Source organism: Scylla paramamosain, chromosome 15 (assembly GCF_035594125.1).
Source record: "Scylla paramamosain isolate STU-SP2022 chromosome 15, ASM3559412v1, whole genome shotgun sequence".
Taxonomy (NCBI): Eukaryota; Metazoa; Arthropoda; class Malacostraca; order Decapoda; family Portunidae; genus Scylla; species Scylla paramamosain.
Genome location: NC_087165.1, coordinates 24,952,554 through 24,971,011, shown reverse-complemented (window position 1 = coordinate 24,971,011; position 18,458 = coordinate 24,952,554). Strand labels below are relative to the sequence as shown.

At 38.3% G+C, this 18,458-nt stretch overlaps 1 protein-coding gene across 3 annotated transcripts; it reads left to right on the top strand.

Annotated features, from left to right (window-relative positions):
• The first annotated feature begins 696 nt into the window (after positions 1 to 696).
• LOC135107714 (protein OS-9-like) lies at positions 697 to 17,815 on the top strand. 3 transcript variants are annotated; one of them, XM_064017903.1, is made up of 16 exons: positions 699 to 887; positions 2,813 to 2,948; positions 4,419 to 4,523; positions 4,926 to 5,092; positions 5,648 to 5,849; positions 6,373 to 6,645; positions 7,394 to 7,602; positions 8,078 to 8,308; positions 9,034 to 9,168; positions 9,871 to 9,981; positions 12,142 to 12,334; positions 12,590 to 12,736; positions 15,006 to 15,043; positions 15,415 to 15,535; positions 16,524 to 16,642; positions 17,557 to 17,815. In XM_064017903.1, the coding sequence occupies exons 1-16, from the start codon at positions 747 to 749 to the stop codon at positions 17,665 to 17,667; spliced, it is 2,439 nt and encodes an 812-aa protein (XP_063873973.1). In that variant the 5' UTR covers positions 699 to 746; the 3' UTR covers positions 17,668 to 17,815. The 3 variants fall into 3 exon arrangements, with proteins under 3 accessions (XP_063873974.1, XP_063873973.1, XP_063873975.1); XM_064017904.1 differs by lacking the exon at positions 9,871 to 9,981 and having other exon boundaries at positions 697 to 887; XM_064017905.1 differs by lacking the exon at positions 12,590 to 12,736 and having other exon boundaries at positions 701 to 887.
• The last annotated feature ends 643 nt before the right edge of the window (positions 17,816 to 18,458 follow it).

The window sequence follows — 18,458 nt, the reverse complement described above, 5'->3', positions numbered from 1 at the left end:
CGATTTGCATATATCACGACCAGAGTCGACATTAGAATCGAAGTAGTTTTATATCACGGGAAAAGTAGTTAATGGCAGCATATGCTACTGCTTTCCAGCAGCTATACCTTTATCACTGGCAACACCTAGCAAGCTGCTGCTTCGTCCTCACGACTTCATTCATGAGTGCGGCAACATGTCCACAATAAACTTTTTTTTTCTCTCTCTCTATTTTTGGATGAAGAACGGTCCTCGTGATACGCGAACAACGTTATTTTTTATCCAGCATGCAAGATATGCTTTAACAATCCCTGATAACTTGCTTCAATCAGCAAGGTGCAAATGTGGGCAAAGTTATATTGTGCGGTGTGCAACAGTCAGGGACTTTCCTAACTGCTAGTAGTAGTGGTCAGTACCTGTAATTTTCGAAAGCTCTCCAATGGACAGACTTAAGGATGTACAATGATGACAGTAAGACGCTACCATAATAGTAAAATAAGTCGAGACAATAACTGGAAATAAAAACACGATATCCAAAAAGTTGGCCCATCCCATTCTTACTCCCACAGTGAAACTTCTAAACGCATCATTTAAAAGAAAAACTTTTCTATTTTTTTGTGTTTATTTTTAAACGATAAAATTATCAGCTTTATTAAACAACCGCAAAGGGTGTGTTTCCTATGGTGATGGGTGTGTGGCAGCGAGGTACAATCCCCAGAGCAGGATGGGCGGCAGTGGTGGTTGTTGTTGGTGATGGCTGTGTCAGGATGGCCGGTGGCGCGCTTCATCTAGTGTTTGTCTCCCTATTTACGCTTGTTCCTGCCCTTCACACGACCCTTAATGTCGACGAAATAAATTCCGTTCACTATGCGGTCGATATACTCCATAAACCCGTGATAAAAGACCAGGTGAGTGGTGCACTGGTGAGTGGTGATGTGTCAAGGCAGTGTTTACTGTTGACTGCAAGCACCAGTACTGCAGACGACTCAGAAATGTTGTCATAAGAGTCAGGTATTGACTTAAGCACGATTAAGTTTTTGCTTTAAACTGGTCTGTGTGGCCACATTTGGAAACCTTTTTTTTCCTGGTCAGTTACAGATGTTTTTCCTTTTGTAGTTAGTACTGGTTTTGTTCTAGAAACTTGTCAAGTGAGTTGTGCTTTAGATTTTAGTTAAGGTTTGGGGATTATTGAAATACAGTTACCTGATCCCAACCAGGTACAAATTTTGAGATAATTTGAGTGGAGAACACTCAAGTGGCCAGGTTGCCACTTTAGCCTACCAGGCCACCAGGCTTGTCAGGCATTTTGGTTCCAGACAACAGCTTGAGCATGACAGCTACATGTCCCAGAGCTTTCTAGGAGCTACTTCTTTTTGGAAAACCCCTGTATCTCTTGCAGTAAAGAGGTGCAGGCTAAGTGACAAGCCTTAAAATGTGATCATAAAGTAAAAAGCAATTTCACAGTCTTTATATTTTATTATAATGTGTGTAAAGTATCATATCCATGCTTGTACAGATTAGACATTAGTGTGCATAAGCATTCACTCAAATTGTACTCAACTTGAATGTGTGTGTACTTGAATGGGCCTCTGCTCAAATGGTTTTGTATTGAATTTTATGATACTGACAATTTATTTCTGGGCAAAATATCATATTTTTCATATTGATAGGAAACCACAAGAGTACCTTTCTTTCATTTTCAAAGTCACCTCACAAATGTAGCAAAAATTCACTATCTTGAAGATGAAAAGCATCAGAATCTGCCCAGAAATAAAGTCACTGCCAAATCATTGTAAATGTACCAAACAATAACAAATAACATACTCAGCTGTGAGGAGCCAAGCCAAGCCAAGCATTTTAGTTTGCTTCTCTTAGTTTAAGATTTACGTAAATCTTTAAGAATCCATGATGAGAAAGTAACTTTAACTGATATTAAATAATGCTTCAAACAGCAGAATGTGACGTGATGTACACACACTCAAAAAAGAATCGTTACAGTTGGGTACGATGAATTTCACACTGAACAACCTGGTAGTCCCAGTAGGGTTGGTAGGGCTAAGTGGGTTTGACAAAGGTTCCACCTGTGTTTCATTAAGCATTATTATGGCAGTTCAAATCCTATTGCTTCGTTTATGAATGCTATTCACTTGGCTTATATAGGTGCAGCTGTACCAAACTCACGCAGGGATACCAACATGAGTAGCCTGTTATCAATGGATCCGTCCTTGATGTCTGTTTGTATCGTGCTGAATATGTAATGATACATTTTTGTGAGTGTATACATGATGGAGACATCAGCATTGTAAGTTGTGTTCAAAATATCATTGCTTCTTTCAGTGCTTAATCAAGTCCATAAGTTGCTAATCTTGTATCTATAAAAATCCATGTGAATTAATTGATTTAATTATTTCAAGCAACAGTTTGAATTGCAGGAAATTATGTAATCTATACTATGGAGAGGTTAGTAGACTGAAGTTAAGGAACTGTATTAACCTAAACTTAACTTTACCTAATGTAACCCTTTGGGGTGCTAGCCCTATGGGATACAAACCCTCAGGTGAAGAAGCTTGTATTATTTCAGCTAACCTAATCTAACTTTAACCGAGCAGGACCTTGCAGACTGTTAACATTTGCATTATTTAAATAACATCTTACAGAGTCTATACAAAAATAAGAAAGTATTGAATTCCTACCAAGGTATTATCTAAGAGTTGGTACACTTTTCTCCTTTACATAACTTCGATCATTTATAAATTGAATTTACATAAATACAGGGTTAGTTGTAGTTTACATGAAGCCAGGATTTATTTTTGGTCTGTCTCTTTCTGCACAGGTGAGAGAGGGGGAAGTGATGGCCATGGTGAACAAGTATGGCCAAGAGTACCTCTGCTTTCTGCCCGCTGTGGTGCCCCTGCATTCCGAGTACAAGCACGACGACGACATTCTGGATCAGCTGGTGGACATCTCAGGTGAGTTCTACAGTTTCCTATCAGCAAATACCCCTGTTAAGGGAAGAAGACTGAGCAACAGATTTTTACCTGTTACAGACATGTACACGCACACACACACACACACACACACACACACACACACACACACACACACACACACACACACACACACACACACACACACACACACACACACAAATGTTTGTAGAGCAAAGACCAAAAAATTAAGTTAAATATTATAATATATGAAATTGGAGAGAGAAATGATTGGTAATGGAAATTTACTTGTGCAATATCTCATTTTTAATCTATTTATTTATTATTACTTTATTTATTTTATTTTATTTATTTATTTATATTTTATTTATTTATTAATTAATTTATTTATTTTTATTTATTTATTTTTTATGGCAGGGGGCAGCAGGAGGAGTCATGCTGGGTTTCTGTGGAAAATTAGTAACTAACGGCATACTAAGATCAATCACGAATAAATATGTACAGCTGTGGAGAGCACTCAGAGTTGTTTGGGTTGTGGGGTAGTCTTGTCTGGAGCTTTTGGTAATGTTTATATCCCTATAATGTTCTCATTTGATACAAATCCTGTTTGTCTGGGTACTTCACAGGTCCATTTTAAGTTATAGGTAAATTCTTGGCTCACTACTCATGGTGAGTCTAGATGTGGTTAGCCATGATGTCGGGTGACAACTAGTGTGAAAACTATTGGCATTGGTTCTGGCATACTGAATCATCTCAGGTCAAACAGCCATTGACATGTGGTTGTTGCTACTATGACCACAGCATGAATCCATGTTATGTAGACTAGCTGTAGTTACAGTTGTGCCAGGATGTTTCCCAGCTGACCTTTCACGAGGTGGTTGGCTGCTTTCTTGAAGAACACCTTCACACCCATCATCCCCTTTTAGAGTTAATAGGAACAAGTTTCTGATACTATAGAAAATTTAAATTGCCTATTGTATTTATTGTTTTCAATATCCATGTTATCAGTATTTATATCCTGTTGTGCAGTCTTTATACCATTAAGATATTAACATCAACAATTGCTATTTATATGTGTAAGTCATTGCTACACATGCTTTGTATAGTGAGTCATATTTTATTATATGCATGATGGTTATTTTAAGTTTGTATCTGTTACAGTCTGTCTTCCATGATCCTTCAGAGGAATAGTAGTATGATATATAATCAATAGTTGGAATTAGTTTTTTCCCCTCAAGTAATATAAATTGAAGTTGTGTTTTCAAGAATTTTAACATTTTTGGAATTTTACGTTACATTTTGTTGAACTTTATCATGATGAATGTATGAACTTGTTTGCATTAAAACTTTCAGCCAGAGAATATTATATTAAGATCCTAATTTATTTCATATTGATTTCAGTTTAAAACTTGTGGCATTATTTGTTGTTTATTACAGTTTAATTTGCTGTTATTTTATGTTTTTATCTTCAGTTTTATCTTAAATTTTTAGTCCTTCTGAAGCCCATGGAGACTGCACCGTGCCTCATCAAAACTGTTGACTGGTGGACTTATGAGTTCTGCTACAGCTCAGTCATCAAGCAATACCACCTGGAGGGTAAGGAGCTAAAGGGAATTTCTTTTGTTAATCCACATCTTTTAGTACAAGTCAACCATCACTAATCCAACATCATTTGGACCTGTAGGGTGCACTCACATTATATTAAATATGAATGATAAATGAAAATTTTGGTGTAGATTTGAACTAATTGCATAAAATAAACTGAAGAAACAAAGATTGTATTAGAAAGAACTGCAGAAAGGTAGTTAATATATTAGAACAGTGGAGAAAAAAAAGTTATTTGAAATAATAGGGAAAGAAATAGATGTAAACAAAACCAGTAACATGTTCAGAAATAGATGAATGTATTATAAAGATTTAAAGAGAAGCAACAAGAAAATATACAAAGAAGAGTAAATTACATATAGTTATGTAAAAATACAAATTTTCTAATTCCAGATAACAAAGCCTCAGGCCCAATCATCATTTTGGGTAAATATGAGTCTGAGTACAACTGGAAAAACAGCTCTGAGACCAAAAATCGTCTGCAGAGGTTTCACAGCCAGTTCTACGTTAATGGCACCAAGTGTGACCTGACAGGGGAGCCTCGCAGCACTGAAGTGCGGGTGAGCAGGCCTTGTGTTGCCAATTGATTTTGTGGTGTGAAGAGTGATTGTTTTATATCTGCAGTAATAGGAGCATGAATCATGTTTCTGCAGATGTTGTTTTCTTTCTTTAAATCTTGTGTTCTTGTGAATCTCTCTCTCTCTCTCTCTCTCTCTCTCTCTCTCTCTCTCTCTCTCTCTCTCTCTCTCTCTCTCTCTCTCTCTCTCTCTCTCTCTCTCTCTCTCTCTCTCTCTCATGCAGTCATAAAAATCATTAGCATGCAGTTGCTGCATTTCATTCTTGATTTATCTTGGCATAAAAGGTAATACATAGTTGTCTTGGCTGCTATATATATCTTCTTTTGAATAGATTTTCTCATATTGCTCATTTATGATCATCTTTCATTTCACTCCTTCCCTTTTCCATTCATTTCTTTCCTTTTATACTTTCTCCCAATACGACATCTTATTCCCTTCATATGTCTCAAAAGAATAGATTATCTGACAGTTATACACATCTTAGCATTACAGTGTAGAACTTCTTTGTGGAGTACTCATGATTATTTTTATCTTTAGTTCCACTGCGAGGATGGTGTTGGTGACTACATTCAGCGAGTGGATGAACCCGAGTCTTGTCGCTACGTGGTGACTGTGGCCACCACCAGGGTGTGCCACCATCCATATCTGAGGCTGCAGGTAGCACGCTCTCCCCACATTATCACCTGTGCACCAGCCCTCACTGAAGACCAGTACAACAAATACATTCTGTACCAAGAGAGTATGTACTTCCAGGCATTTGCGCTTCATTGTGGTCTGGCATAGAATCTCACATAAACACCTTATAAATAGACTTTTAAATGCAATTTATGACAAGTCCATAATTGTTTATTCACACAACTTTATATTTTGTCTTTTTTTTAAACTTTCTGATTTGCAGTTATAAGTTTTGTTGATTTTTTCTTTTTATTGTTTTCCTCCTTCATGTGTTTGTGTTATCTGTATTATTCCAGGATTAAATCAAGCTTGTTGTGTCCTGTCCTTTGATGTTACATATTTTTTTTTAACTCCATGTTGTTTGCATGTGTGACCTTTAGCAATACATCCCAGTGATCTATTCCCATGCCTAGGGAGCTGAATTTTCTCATATTTTTCCTGTATATTTTCTTATTTAAACTGTTACATAATTTCAGATAGCAGAACCATCAAGTATGGAAATAATAAATGGTTTGGAAAAGCCTATGATGTTGCTGTCATGATCTTTGATGGATTTATTAATAACAAATTTTCTGATGCTCCTGTAGAGAAACTAAAAGAGGAACAAGAAGTGGAAAAGAAACTATTCCAGCAAAATGCAGAGATACTCAAAGAAACGGAGATAGAAGATGGGTCATCACTCCTTCAGCCATCCTCCAGTGAAGGTGAGCAGGAAGATGAGGATGAAGATGACAACCTGAAGATGAACATTAAAATCTTCCGGATGTCCCCCACAAACAAACACAAGACCAAGCACATTCGAGAAAACAAGGAGGATCTGGTGGAGGTGGAGACCCAGATCACTCTAGAGGAGGAAGCTGGTAAGAGTATATGTATAACTTAATACAAGCACATGACCCATGCTGTGATTTTTAAGAGTTTTATTTATTTTATGTCAGGTGCCAAGATATTTTAAAAGGAAGAGAAAATCAGTGGTATATTGACTGCTTTTGTTAGTAAGATTGTTGATTGTATGTTATGTTAGTTCCCTTGTGGTAGTGAATGTCCTGGCTGCATATACTGTAGCCAGGTTAGAAGAATACTGCCACTATATTTTCTCACTATAAGCAATTAATAGGGATTGGAAACCCTGTCCTCTGTATTTTGATCCTCCTTTTAAGGAAGATCTTTTCTTGATATACACACAGCTACATAGAAGAATGTTTCATGAACAGTGTAGTATAAATTAACCAGGTGAGTGCATGTGTGGTTCCATTTTATCAAAGGCAATGGTGATAAGTGTGAATGCATTAGTTACATGATTGAGATATGGTTGGTGTAGTAGATTGTAGTGAAATTGGAGGATATAGTGCTGAAGTATGTAAGAGAATGAGAGGATTTGAGTATGAATAGGCATCAGACATTAATAGAAATAGTCCTTTTTACTTAGGAACATTATGTTAATTCATAAAATTTGTAGTTTCTTTGTTCAGACATACTACTTTTCATTCAAGATGAAAACAGGACAGGTAAACAAAACTATTTGTGATTTAAATAATGCATTCAAAGTTTTCTAACATAAATATGTTGCAAATCTGAAGTTACCTTGACACCATTTCCCACTTACAGATACCCACCTCAAAGCAGAAGACATGAAGGTGCCAGTAGGATCAAAGGAGGGAATGGGAGGTGCAGCAGAAGGGGAAGGTACTGGTGGAAATACTGATGGGGAGGAGATTGTCAAGAAGTTGGGGGACACTCTTGGGGGTAGTATGGGAGGTGACACCCATGGCCTCATGTCCAACCTCAAGCCTCATAAGCTGCTGCAGCTCCTGGATGTAAGTAATGGGAGGATTACTAAGACTTAAAGAAAGTATATCATGATAATATGTCTGAACAGTACATGCAGCATTTCTCTGCCCATTTTCAGATGTCTAAATTCATGCACACACAGGGAAGTAATTTCATGCCTAGAAGTGATAGGACAGTGTATATTCTTGGTGCTGTCTACCAGAACACAGGCTCTTGGAATTTTATAAACAGTTGGTAGACAGCCAGTAATTTAAAGAAGAATGTTGCTGTTTAGAAGAATATAAGGATAATCAAATCCTAGATGATGGGATAGGGAAGACATTCATTTCCAAAGTTGATAGATTTGGAAAGTAAAGTTTGTTCATCTTGTCTCTTACATCATCAGTAGCCTTAGAGTTTTACCTCCCAGTGTGTGTGTGTGTGTGTGTGTGTGTGTGTGTGTGTAGATCTTTGCTACAAAATAAATAAAATTATAACTGAAAATTTTCACATTTCTTACAGCCTACAGAGCCTTATATTACTGAGAATGAGGAGCTTGAGGAAGAGAATGAAGGTGAGAATGGACTGGAGGAAGAGATTGATGAAGAAGAGGATGATGATGAGGATGAGGAGAGAGAAGTAGGTCTAGAGGATATGGAGGCACTATGGCAAGCCTCCAAGTCTACCAAGAGGGATCACTTCTCCAAGCTGCAGAAAAGACTTCGTCAGCTTGGAAAAATGTTCATTAATCAAGTGAGTTGTGGGTAACCATCTGTGTGTGCACAGTAGAGTCCCAAATTTTGTTAGGTGAAAGGATGTGATTCTCAAGTTGCATGAACCGTAAGTTTTCTTCCAAAAATACCAAAATGGATGAAATTCAGTAAGAAACAGCAACCAAAATTCAAATAATTTGGCTAACATCACAGTTCACTTATATACTGAGCTTCATTAATTACTGCCCTAAAGCCTTGGAATCCTTGTCTTCTGTAGATTCATTCATGTAGAATGAAGGTTAGTAACTGTGTTATTACTTCTTTCTTATGGGTGTGGCCTAGCTGGACACTGCATGCATGTGGATTGGTGATAAAACCATATTGTTAAAACTAAATACAACTTATCTTATGAGGTGTCAGATACATTGTTGTATGCTTTGAATGACTGTGCCCAAATATTACTTTGATGATGGTATTTGATAGCTTCTAAAATACCAAGTACTAAGCACATGTTTAGCCATCCACCAAATTAGCTTCTTCCTCATAGATTACATTTTATCAAATACCATGAATTTAAATAGCATGAGCTTGTGTATCAACCATATTATCACACTGTATATGTACATAAGTTTGGAGTCTGTATGAAATACAAATACACTCCATTAGTCTGTAGCTGTTTGTGTCTCTTTCAAAACTATTTCATTCATTGTAAATTGATGCTGTTTACTTGAGCATAACTTATATCCCTTGCTTGTCATGATGGAGGGCACAACAGGAGCCAGAGATGCTGAGACCGACAAAATAGCTGAATTTCGAAAAATGGTGGACAACATCAAGGAGGGCCACATCAAGCAGTTGGAGCGAGAGGTGAATGACTGGAATCACAAAATCCTCAGTAAGGTAAGCTGGAAAACTTTCGAAGATAAATGGCCAGTCTGTCCTAGTGTTGGTTCATGCTGTTAACTGCTGATCTGGTGGCTTTGTATGGCTTGAATATGATTACAGGCTGGGGCAGCCAGCCACTGATTTGTCAGCTCATTCTTAGTAAAGACATTTGATCCACACATCCACTACCCTTTTTAAATCCTGTGCTGCTTTTCTGTAACCCTGTTTCCTTTGATCTGTGCTCATTCATTTTTTTTTTTTTTTTATTCAATTATAATCATATACTTTTATTGTCCACATTTCATTCTTTCATGTACGTATACATCTTTGCTTCACACTATTCCAAAATGTTTACTCATTCCTCCATTTACTCTGATACACTCACTTATATTCTTATAAAAGTTTTCGTCCCTATTCAACAACACCCTGTTCATACCTTACATCTTATTTATATCTCTCATTTTCAGCTAATAGATTGTGTCATATGCTTTCCTTATGTTCCTGAATGTTTGTTTTAACATTTTTCAACTGCCATCATGAGTGAAAAGATTTGACCCTTGGTAAAACTCTTTAATCCTACACCCTGTTATCTGCATGCATTAAATCTCTATTTCTCCAGTTACACACACGAGATTCATACCTCTGCAATTCCCATGTTCACTTTTGTTAGCTTTCCCAAGCCAGATATTTTATCTCGTATAATTTCATAATCACCAGGAGGGAGTGCAGGAAACCGAACAGGCACTGGAAGAGGAAGAGCAGAGGTTGGGGACAGCACTCTCCTCTGTTATGAAGGCTCTTGATGTGGCTGAAGAAAAACTTTCTAGGGTATGTTGTTAAGGGCATTTTCGTGACATATGCGGACTCATTTTTACACTTTAATCAGACACAATAATGAAAAATTAAAAACTGTTTCCATCCACCATCTTATGTACCCTGTGGTGCTTTTAGGACATTGTATTTCCATCACCATCTATACCATCTCTCCCTCAGCACTCCCAGAGGTACAGGTACATGTCACTCGCTAAGATTTCCCAAAAGGTGAGAAGTCATGAAAAGGTTGATACAGTTTCACTAAAACAAATGGCATCTTCAGACTGAAATGCCTCTCAGTAGTCAGCACCAAATGTGATGATGTGATTGACCAAAAACTAAGCTCAGTAACAATCAGTTGCTTTTGCCAAACATGAAATTGCAAATCAATTTCAATGTATACCTGATATTCTTCTTAGGTATTAGTTTCCCTATCTCAAATTCTCTGCAGACAACATACATCTGCATTCTTTGGTATGTAATGCTTCTACTACCTCCCTGCACTTGACCTCTAATACTACCATCACTCCAGCTATTTATTCAAAGAAATTATTTGGAGTCCATGGGCTTGCTTTTACTATGTTGATCATTTTGTTATGTTGGCATAAAAAAGCAAGTCATATCCAACTTACCAAAGGACTAGGTGACCAGGGCCTATACCTACTGGCCTAACCCAAGTCAGATCCAACTTATGAAAGGACTAGGTGACCAAGGCCACATACCTACTGGCCTGACCCTGTGACTGTCATTGCCTTTATGACATACTAAAAGAACTCTCTCTCTCTCTTTATTTTTTAAACAGTATAGGGTGTGGGTACATAGACCAGAGCCAGATTGCAGAAGTATTCTAGCTATCTTGGTCAGTACACACACATATATATATACATATATTACATATATTAGTGGTGTCCACTAACTGGGGTGTCTCAGCCACTCATGTGCACCCCTCTTGAATGCCTGGAGGTGTGTGGTGTAATGGAGGGATGTAGTCTGCACCAGCCAGTTCCATAAGCAACTGTATTGTAGCAGAAAGGGATGAAGGTTACTCTCTGCCCTGGCAAACAGTCAGCCACTGTAAGGTGGTGGTCCTTTTTGGGCAGTGGCATGAATGGTGTGGGTTGAGGTGTGTGGGGACAGCAGGTGTAGTGCCGCCAGGTGTAATGTGCATTGCCTGAGGGTCTTGTACATGAGGTACAGGTCTGCCACATCCTGCTACTGCTGCAGAGACTGTAGGCCAAGCTGCTGATGCCTGGCCTGAAGATGCAACACCCTCAGTGCTTTGGTCTGAACTCTATCAAGCCATGCCTGGTAGGACAGTGGACAGGAGTACCAGGTGAGCCGTGCATATTCCATCACAAGGTGGACCTGTGCCCTGTATGAGGACAGGATGACCTGGACATTGAGTACATTCCCTACACATCAGATGTTGCTCAGCTTTCATGCTGCAGTCCTGGCAATTTTCTTCACATAGCTGGTGAAGGTGAAGCCAGCATCTACCTCCACCCTGAGGAGGGAGATGGACTGCTGGGAGTGCAGCCTCCTGCCATCAAGGAAGATGGCCGGGGGTTGGGAGTCTGCACCTTCTCGTCCCTTGGAGATGTGTAGGAGATGGATTTTCTTGGGGGCGAAGGGTACTTGCCATTGTCTGCTCCAAGAGGGTGTGTTGTCCAGGGCCACGTTGATTTTATTCAATGTTGCCTGCCAGTCCTTCCTCTCACAGGAGAGGGTGACTGCAGAGTCATCAGCAAATGCATGGCTCAGGCATCAGTTGCAGAATGTCATTAAAGTATATATTCCACAGGAGGGGCCCAAGAACATTGACAGCTGCACCAACTTTCTCACTCATGAACAGACCAGCCTCCCAAGGTGGTACTTCTAGGTTCAGAAAGTTCACCAGTAAGCTGTAATGATATCCCAACATCCACAGTTATATAACCTCTAACATACTTACACCCTCTGGGTCAGGTCCCAAGTGGCAGCTTCAGGTATGATTGTTTATTGAGTATCACAATGTACAGAAATCAGAGCAACTACACTACACTTGTGTAGTAGTTAGGTTCACCCTTTTGATTGCACCCCAAGTTGTGGAGGGTGATGGGGTTGCCTCATCCCTGCACCAGAACTATTCAGAATCAATTCTTTTATGTTGAAGATGTAATGTGTTTCTCTTTTCAGGTGAAGAAGGAGATGGAGGTTCTGGAAGACTATCTTGATCGTCAGTTAAAAGAGATGGAGAGCACAGTATCAGAGGAGTCCAAGCCCTCCACCCAAGCTGAGTCCACCCTTCAGGACCAGGCAGACCAGGACTCAGAGGGCCCCATGGAAGGGATGCCCCCTTCCCCTCACAGTTCAGAGGAACCCTTAAAAGGTACACGAACCCAACACTTACACACAAATCCTGCAAAAAAGTATATCTCCTCCTTTCCTTCTTCCTCCTCTCAGTTTCTTTCCTCACGCAAGTCCGGCCATTTCTTTGCTCGCAAGTATCCTGCTCGGACAAAGACTGGTTCAGCTGCAACTGCTTCATTGCTGTCCAGAAAGAAGTCTATTGCTAGTTTTTCCTCATCATCATCCACTGCTTCCTCTTCCACTTCCTCTACCATTTCCTCTTCTTCCTCTACAGTATCATCATCCTCTCCTTTTCCTGCCTCCTCCTCCTCCGCTCGCCTCTCAGGTGGAGGTACTCCTCACCCTCTCTTCACAACACCCCGGGAGAGGCTCAATAAGCGCAGAGGCCGCAAGCTTCCGCGCACTAATATAGAAGTCTCAGGTAGAGGTGGCACATTATATTGTTATGTGCATGCTGCTTAAAGATTTTCAGGTTATAAAATTTTGTACATATTGCATGATTTCTTTTCTCTCACAAAATCTGTAGTGATAGGTTGTTACTGTGAGAGGAAAGATTAGTCCTCCCTGCCTTTCACCTACTTGTTTTGATCCTTTCACATATTCTGTACTGGTGACTTTCTTACTTTTCTGCTTCTTCTCTAATCTCCAATGACAGTACATTAGTGAAGTACTTCCTGGCTTTCTAAAGGATAGTAAGTACAGATTGTGTATAATAAGTTCTCATAGTATGACAGTTGCACTCTAGGAGAGGTATTATACTTACTCACTTGTTGTTCTTCTTTTGAAGTAGGTAATTCTTTAAAAGTCGCAGCATTTCCACGACCTGGTATTGCCTCAGAGACTCATAATGGAATAGCCTTACATGCCACTCACATTGTACCACAGTTTGAACCAGTAGTGTGTATGACCCTCATTAACTCCATTCTGGCAGAGTTGTAGCATTGAGTCATTGTATTCCTGTCCAATCAACTGTGGCGTATTATCGAGTGCTCATGTGCTTGACCTTGATTTGAGTTCTTAATACCTATGTTTGATGTGACTACTATGCTTTTTTTTCTTTTCTCAAATGACTCTCACTACCTCAGTCAGCTCTAGCTCTCTATTATCAATTAAGAGAATGTGTTGTTACCAGCAGTACTGTGTGAGGCTTAAATTATGGAACATAGGAACAGGAAAGAAGAGATTGAATACAGAGTGTTACACAAGTTTCTGCAGATATTGCTAGAGGTGAAAATACAAGTTATTCCAAATGGAAAATGTTCTGTGCACATATGCATTTTGAGGTGTTGTTTAGCTGTGGTATGAAATTCAAGTGTGGCTGGGCAGGTATCTATGGCAGAGAAACACCACATATGTCCACACATTCCACATTACTGTAAGTGTGTTGCATTGCTAACAGTCTCTCTCTCTCTCTCTCTCTCTCTCTCTCTCTCTCTCTCTCTCTCTCTCTCTCTCTCTCTCTCTCTCTCTCTCTCTCTCTCTCTCTCTCTCTCTCTCTCTCTCTCTCTCTCTCTCTCTCTCTCTCTCTCTCTCTCTCTCTCTCTCTCTCTCATCTCTCTCTCTCTCTCTCTCTCTCTCTCAAGGGTGAGGAGCCTTGCTTCTCACCCTCCCCCACTGAGACAGGCATGGTGCCACATTAATTACAGCCATAGTTTCCTTGTGTAATGTTTATCAGTAAATCACCTGTCTGTTAATACCACTTGTCTCATTATGGAACCCTGTAATGCTCCATAACTTATAGAAATTGTGACAGAATAATTCACAATTTCACTCTCAAACATTCTGCATCAACACATCCCACCATGAATACCCACCCGACCCAGCAGTTGTCTGTCACCTGGCCACACTTGAATTTCATACCGTGGCTAAGCAAGGCCTCAGAATGCATGTGCATATACAACATTTTCCACTTAGAATAAACTGTACTTTCATCTCTTGCAATATTTGTAAAAATTTGTATTTCAACCTGTATGATGGAGATGAGACACTGGATTGTGCAAGAGAACTGGCTTTATTGTAGTCAGCTGATGAAACAGAGCAGGAAGTGTTAAGGTGGGTTAGGTATGCAGGGAGGATAGATGAAGAACAGTTGGTAAAGAAGAGGCCAAGGTCATGTGTTAATGGTGTAAGGTTAAGGGAATGAGATGAATGGATGGTGTCAAGGGTTGAGTTACTAGAGAGATGTTCATGAAGCAAGGAAGAATGAATTGACATTCCTACAAGTACCAAAATGAATACACTGAAACTGTTTTACTTTGAATACAAATACAAATACTTCATGAAGGTATTTATAACTGCATTCATGAATATGTTTTGTTGAAATTAGGTAGCCTATTGCTGCAACTCAGCAAAACTCTAAACCAAAGTTATTCAGTTGTAAAATTGCTGAATGAATGAAAAAAAAATGAAAATGTAGCAAATTATTGAGCAAATGGCAATACTGTTGTAGGAGACAAAACCTACATCATGGCAGAATAAGTAAGATATCCAATATTTGGGATATTATACTATTTATAAGATTATGCCAAGTGTAACCTGCGTGTTCTTGTTGCACAACAATTTGTGATGGCTGAAATATCACAGTAAGGAAGCTTTTATTTATACATAGACTAAAAATTAACATCTGATTGCCTCCACTGGCCCATATAGTCACTGCTGAAAGTTTTACTGACCATTTGTTTCTTCTGCAGAGACCAGTTCCAGGCACAGCAAGGAAGAGGCTGACAAGGTCAGTGTTATCTTGACTCCATTGATTATGTATTTCTTTTCTTCTTCTTCTTCTCTTTCTTTTCTTTTTTTTTCTTTACTTTACTTTTCTTTTTCTTTTCCTTTTTTTTTATTTCTTTTCTTCTTCTTCTTCTTCTTCTTCTTCTTCTTCTTCTTCTTCTTCTTCTTCTTCTTCTTCTTCTTCTTCTTCTTCTTCTTCTTCTTCTTCTTCTTCTTCTTCTTCTTCTTCAGTGGTGGTCACGTTTAAGTAAATGGACTTTAATGTAAAGTTTGTCAGACTCTCTGTCATATTCATAAAGATCCGGAGCATTTCTTTTTTACTAGTTTTGAACAAATTTCGATATTGTTGCTTGTGCTTGTGTGGGTGAGCAGGTGGAGGGAGACAGCCAGCAGAAGCGACTCACCAAGGTTAGGATGGAGGATGAGTCCCAAAAGACCAAGCTGGAGCAGACCATCAAGGATAAACTGCAAAAGCTGGGCCATGAAAAAATAGGTGAGTGCATTAAAAATTCTGTCTATTTTGGATATCACACACAGACCTACAGTATTTGCATGAAAATAATAAAAGTCCATTACTGTCTTTCAGTGGTGAGTTTTACAAATATCACAATCCAACATGATGTCTTTTATCAGTGTTTCATGACAACCCTTTTCCTTGGTTACTTTCTTTAGTCATGGAAGCAGTTTCTTGAAATATTGCCTGTCACAATAATCTTTGTACGTTTTTTGCTAAGTTTCCTTGTGACTTAAAACTGAGGAGATTTCATTGTTTTGTTGCTTTCACTTCATGTAAGACTAGTAGTTCTTAGCTGCATCAACTATAGACACTACATGCCCTTTAGGGGTTAAGTCCCCTCTCATCAGACCAGGATTCTCTCTCTCTCTCTCTCTCTCTCTCTCTCTCTCTCTCTCTCTCTCTCTCTCTCTCTCTCTCTCTCTCTCTCTCTCTCTCTCTCTCTCTCTCTCTCTCTCTCTCTCTCTCTCTCTCTCTCTCTCTCTCTCTCTCTCTCTCTCTCTCTCTCTCTCTCTCTCTCTCTCTCTCTCTCTCTCTCTCTCTCTCTCTCTCTCTCTCTCTCTCTCTCTCTCTCTCTCTCTCTCTCAGCCATGATTTTTAATACTTCTCTCTTTGGGAATGTGTCAGTGACCTTGGATGTTATTCATGGGCATTCAGACCTGGTGGGATTGTGCATTCTATACACACACACACACACACACACACACACACACACACACACACACACACACACACACACACACACACACACACACACACACACACACACACACACACACACACACATGATCATCCCAAACTGCACCATACATCTAGACATCCCATAATGACACTTCCATCATCTTCACAGAGACATCTGTATTTCATCTTGACTTTAATCACCAATTAATTATTTTTATTTATTTATTTATTTATTTATTTATGTATTTATTTTCTTAAGTGTTCTCATCATCTTTCTTTTACTCAGGAAGGAAGTTTGAAGTAAAAATACTGACTCCAAACTCCCTTGAGGATGAGGATTCCACAAATGCCATGCTTTCGCAGGAGGAAGTGGAAGCCTTCCAGAATATGATAGTAAATCTGCTTGTAAGTATTAACTGTGCACATATACATATTTCTATTTATTTATTGATTGTTTTTTTTATGAAGAATTATAGATTTTTTTTATGAAGGATTATAAAAGATAACAAACAGCAACAGACAACTAAGTCTTTCCTTGACTTCTTAATTACAACACCCTTACTACAAGTAGAACAGGCAGGGCAGCACAAAGGAAGACTTCCTCTAGCCAGAGATGGCTGAAAAATTAAGCAGTCCTATGTAGTACTGAAAAACTGCACAGAATTTTCTGGGATGGTGAGAGTACAGGTGTATTCTATGATTAATATTGTTTGTAGTACATACATGTAGTACTGTAAAGCTTTAATGGGACATCAGAGGACTTTTGACACAGTTTGAAGATTGTGTAATATATATATATATATATATATATATATATATATATATATATATATATATATATATATATATATATATATATATATATATATATATATATATATATATATATATATATATATATCACATGTCTTGTGCAAATTTATATGAAAAAAAAAGTAGGAAAGGGAGGAAGAAGGTCAAATTTAACTTTAAATTGGAAATTTTAAATCCTTCCTCTTCAAGGCATTATGTAAGCAACCTAATATTCTTTTGACTGAAGAGGTGGAGTTTGAGGCCAAAGTTCACATGTCTCTTAATAATCTGAGCTTTACATCAGCCTGTGATCCATTACAATATAACATGGGTAGCTGTGTGGAAGGAGCGTATTTTTTTAATAGATGCAAGTAATCTTTACTGTGCCAATATGTGTGCATTATTTATATTCTTCTGGTACCTAAGTTTTGACCTATCATTATTGCTTGTGTGGCAGATAGAAGTACTGAAAACAGACTTGATAATTGATAGTCACATGGACTTACACTTTTTTTCAATCCCCTCAGAGTGCAAATGCTGAAGAATTAGAAGAAAGAGAAAACCACAGGAAACTTGAGAAGAATTATGGGTTTGTTTGGGATGAAAGTCAACTAACAGAAGAGGATGAAGAAAAATAATATCAATGTGTGTGTGTGTGTGTGTGTGTGTGTGTGTGTGTGTGTGTAAGAATATGTTGTGAAGCCATAGACATTGCAAGTGGCTTTTGTGATACACAGTGCTTGGTGAAAGTGAACTGTTGTGTACATCGTGAAACAGATTCAACTTGCATCTCATTTGATACTGAGTGTGTGTTTTAGCCATAAAACAGAACTAGCAAGGCTCAAGTGAAATACAGTAAGCTATCCAGTTCTTGGGTGAAGTGCCTGAAAACAGATTAACAAGCTCATAAAATCTCAAATTAGTCTTTAATTGCTCCTGACATCCTGGAATTTTTTAAATTTTTTAAATTTTTTACACCTCTATCACTTTGGTAATCTTTTATTCAAATCCAAATGTTAAAATAGCCACACTCACATGTATCTTAATCCTAAAAAGTTGTACATCATCACAGATTTCATGTGTAACTTAATCTTCTCAGGCACATCACCAAGTACACAGTGTTTCAGTAGTGACCCAGTAATGCAGCTCCCTGTGAACTTTCCTGAAAATACTTTGGCAAAAGATTTACCAGAAGCTTCACTAGGCTGTACATTTTTTAATTACCAGAAAGTTGTTGAATCCATGTGTTATGGGTTGTTGTTATGTATTTCCTTATTAAGTGCATATTCAGCTCCTTTTATGGATTTTTATGATATGCATATTTTTTCTACTGTTATGTTGAACATCTGAAATGCTTATTGTGACATTAATTCAAGTATGCCTTAGTTACATTGCTATTTTTAAAGGAAATTTTTATTCAGTTTTTAAC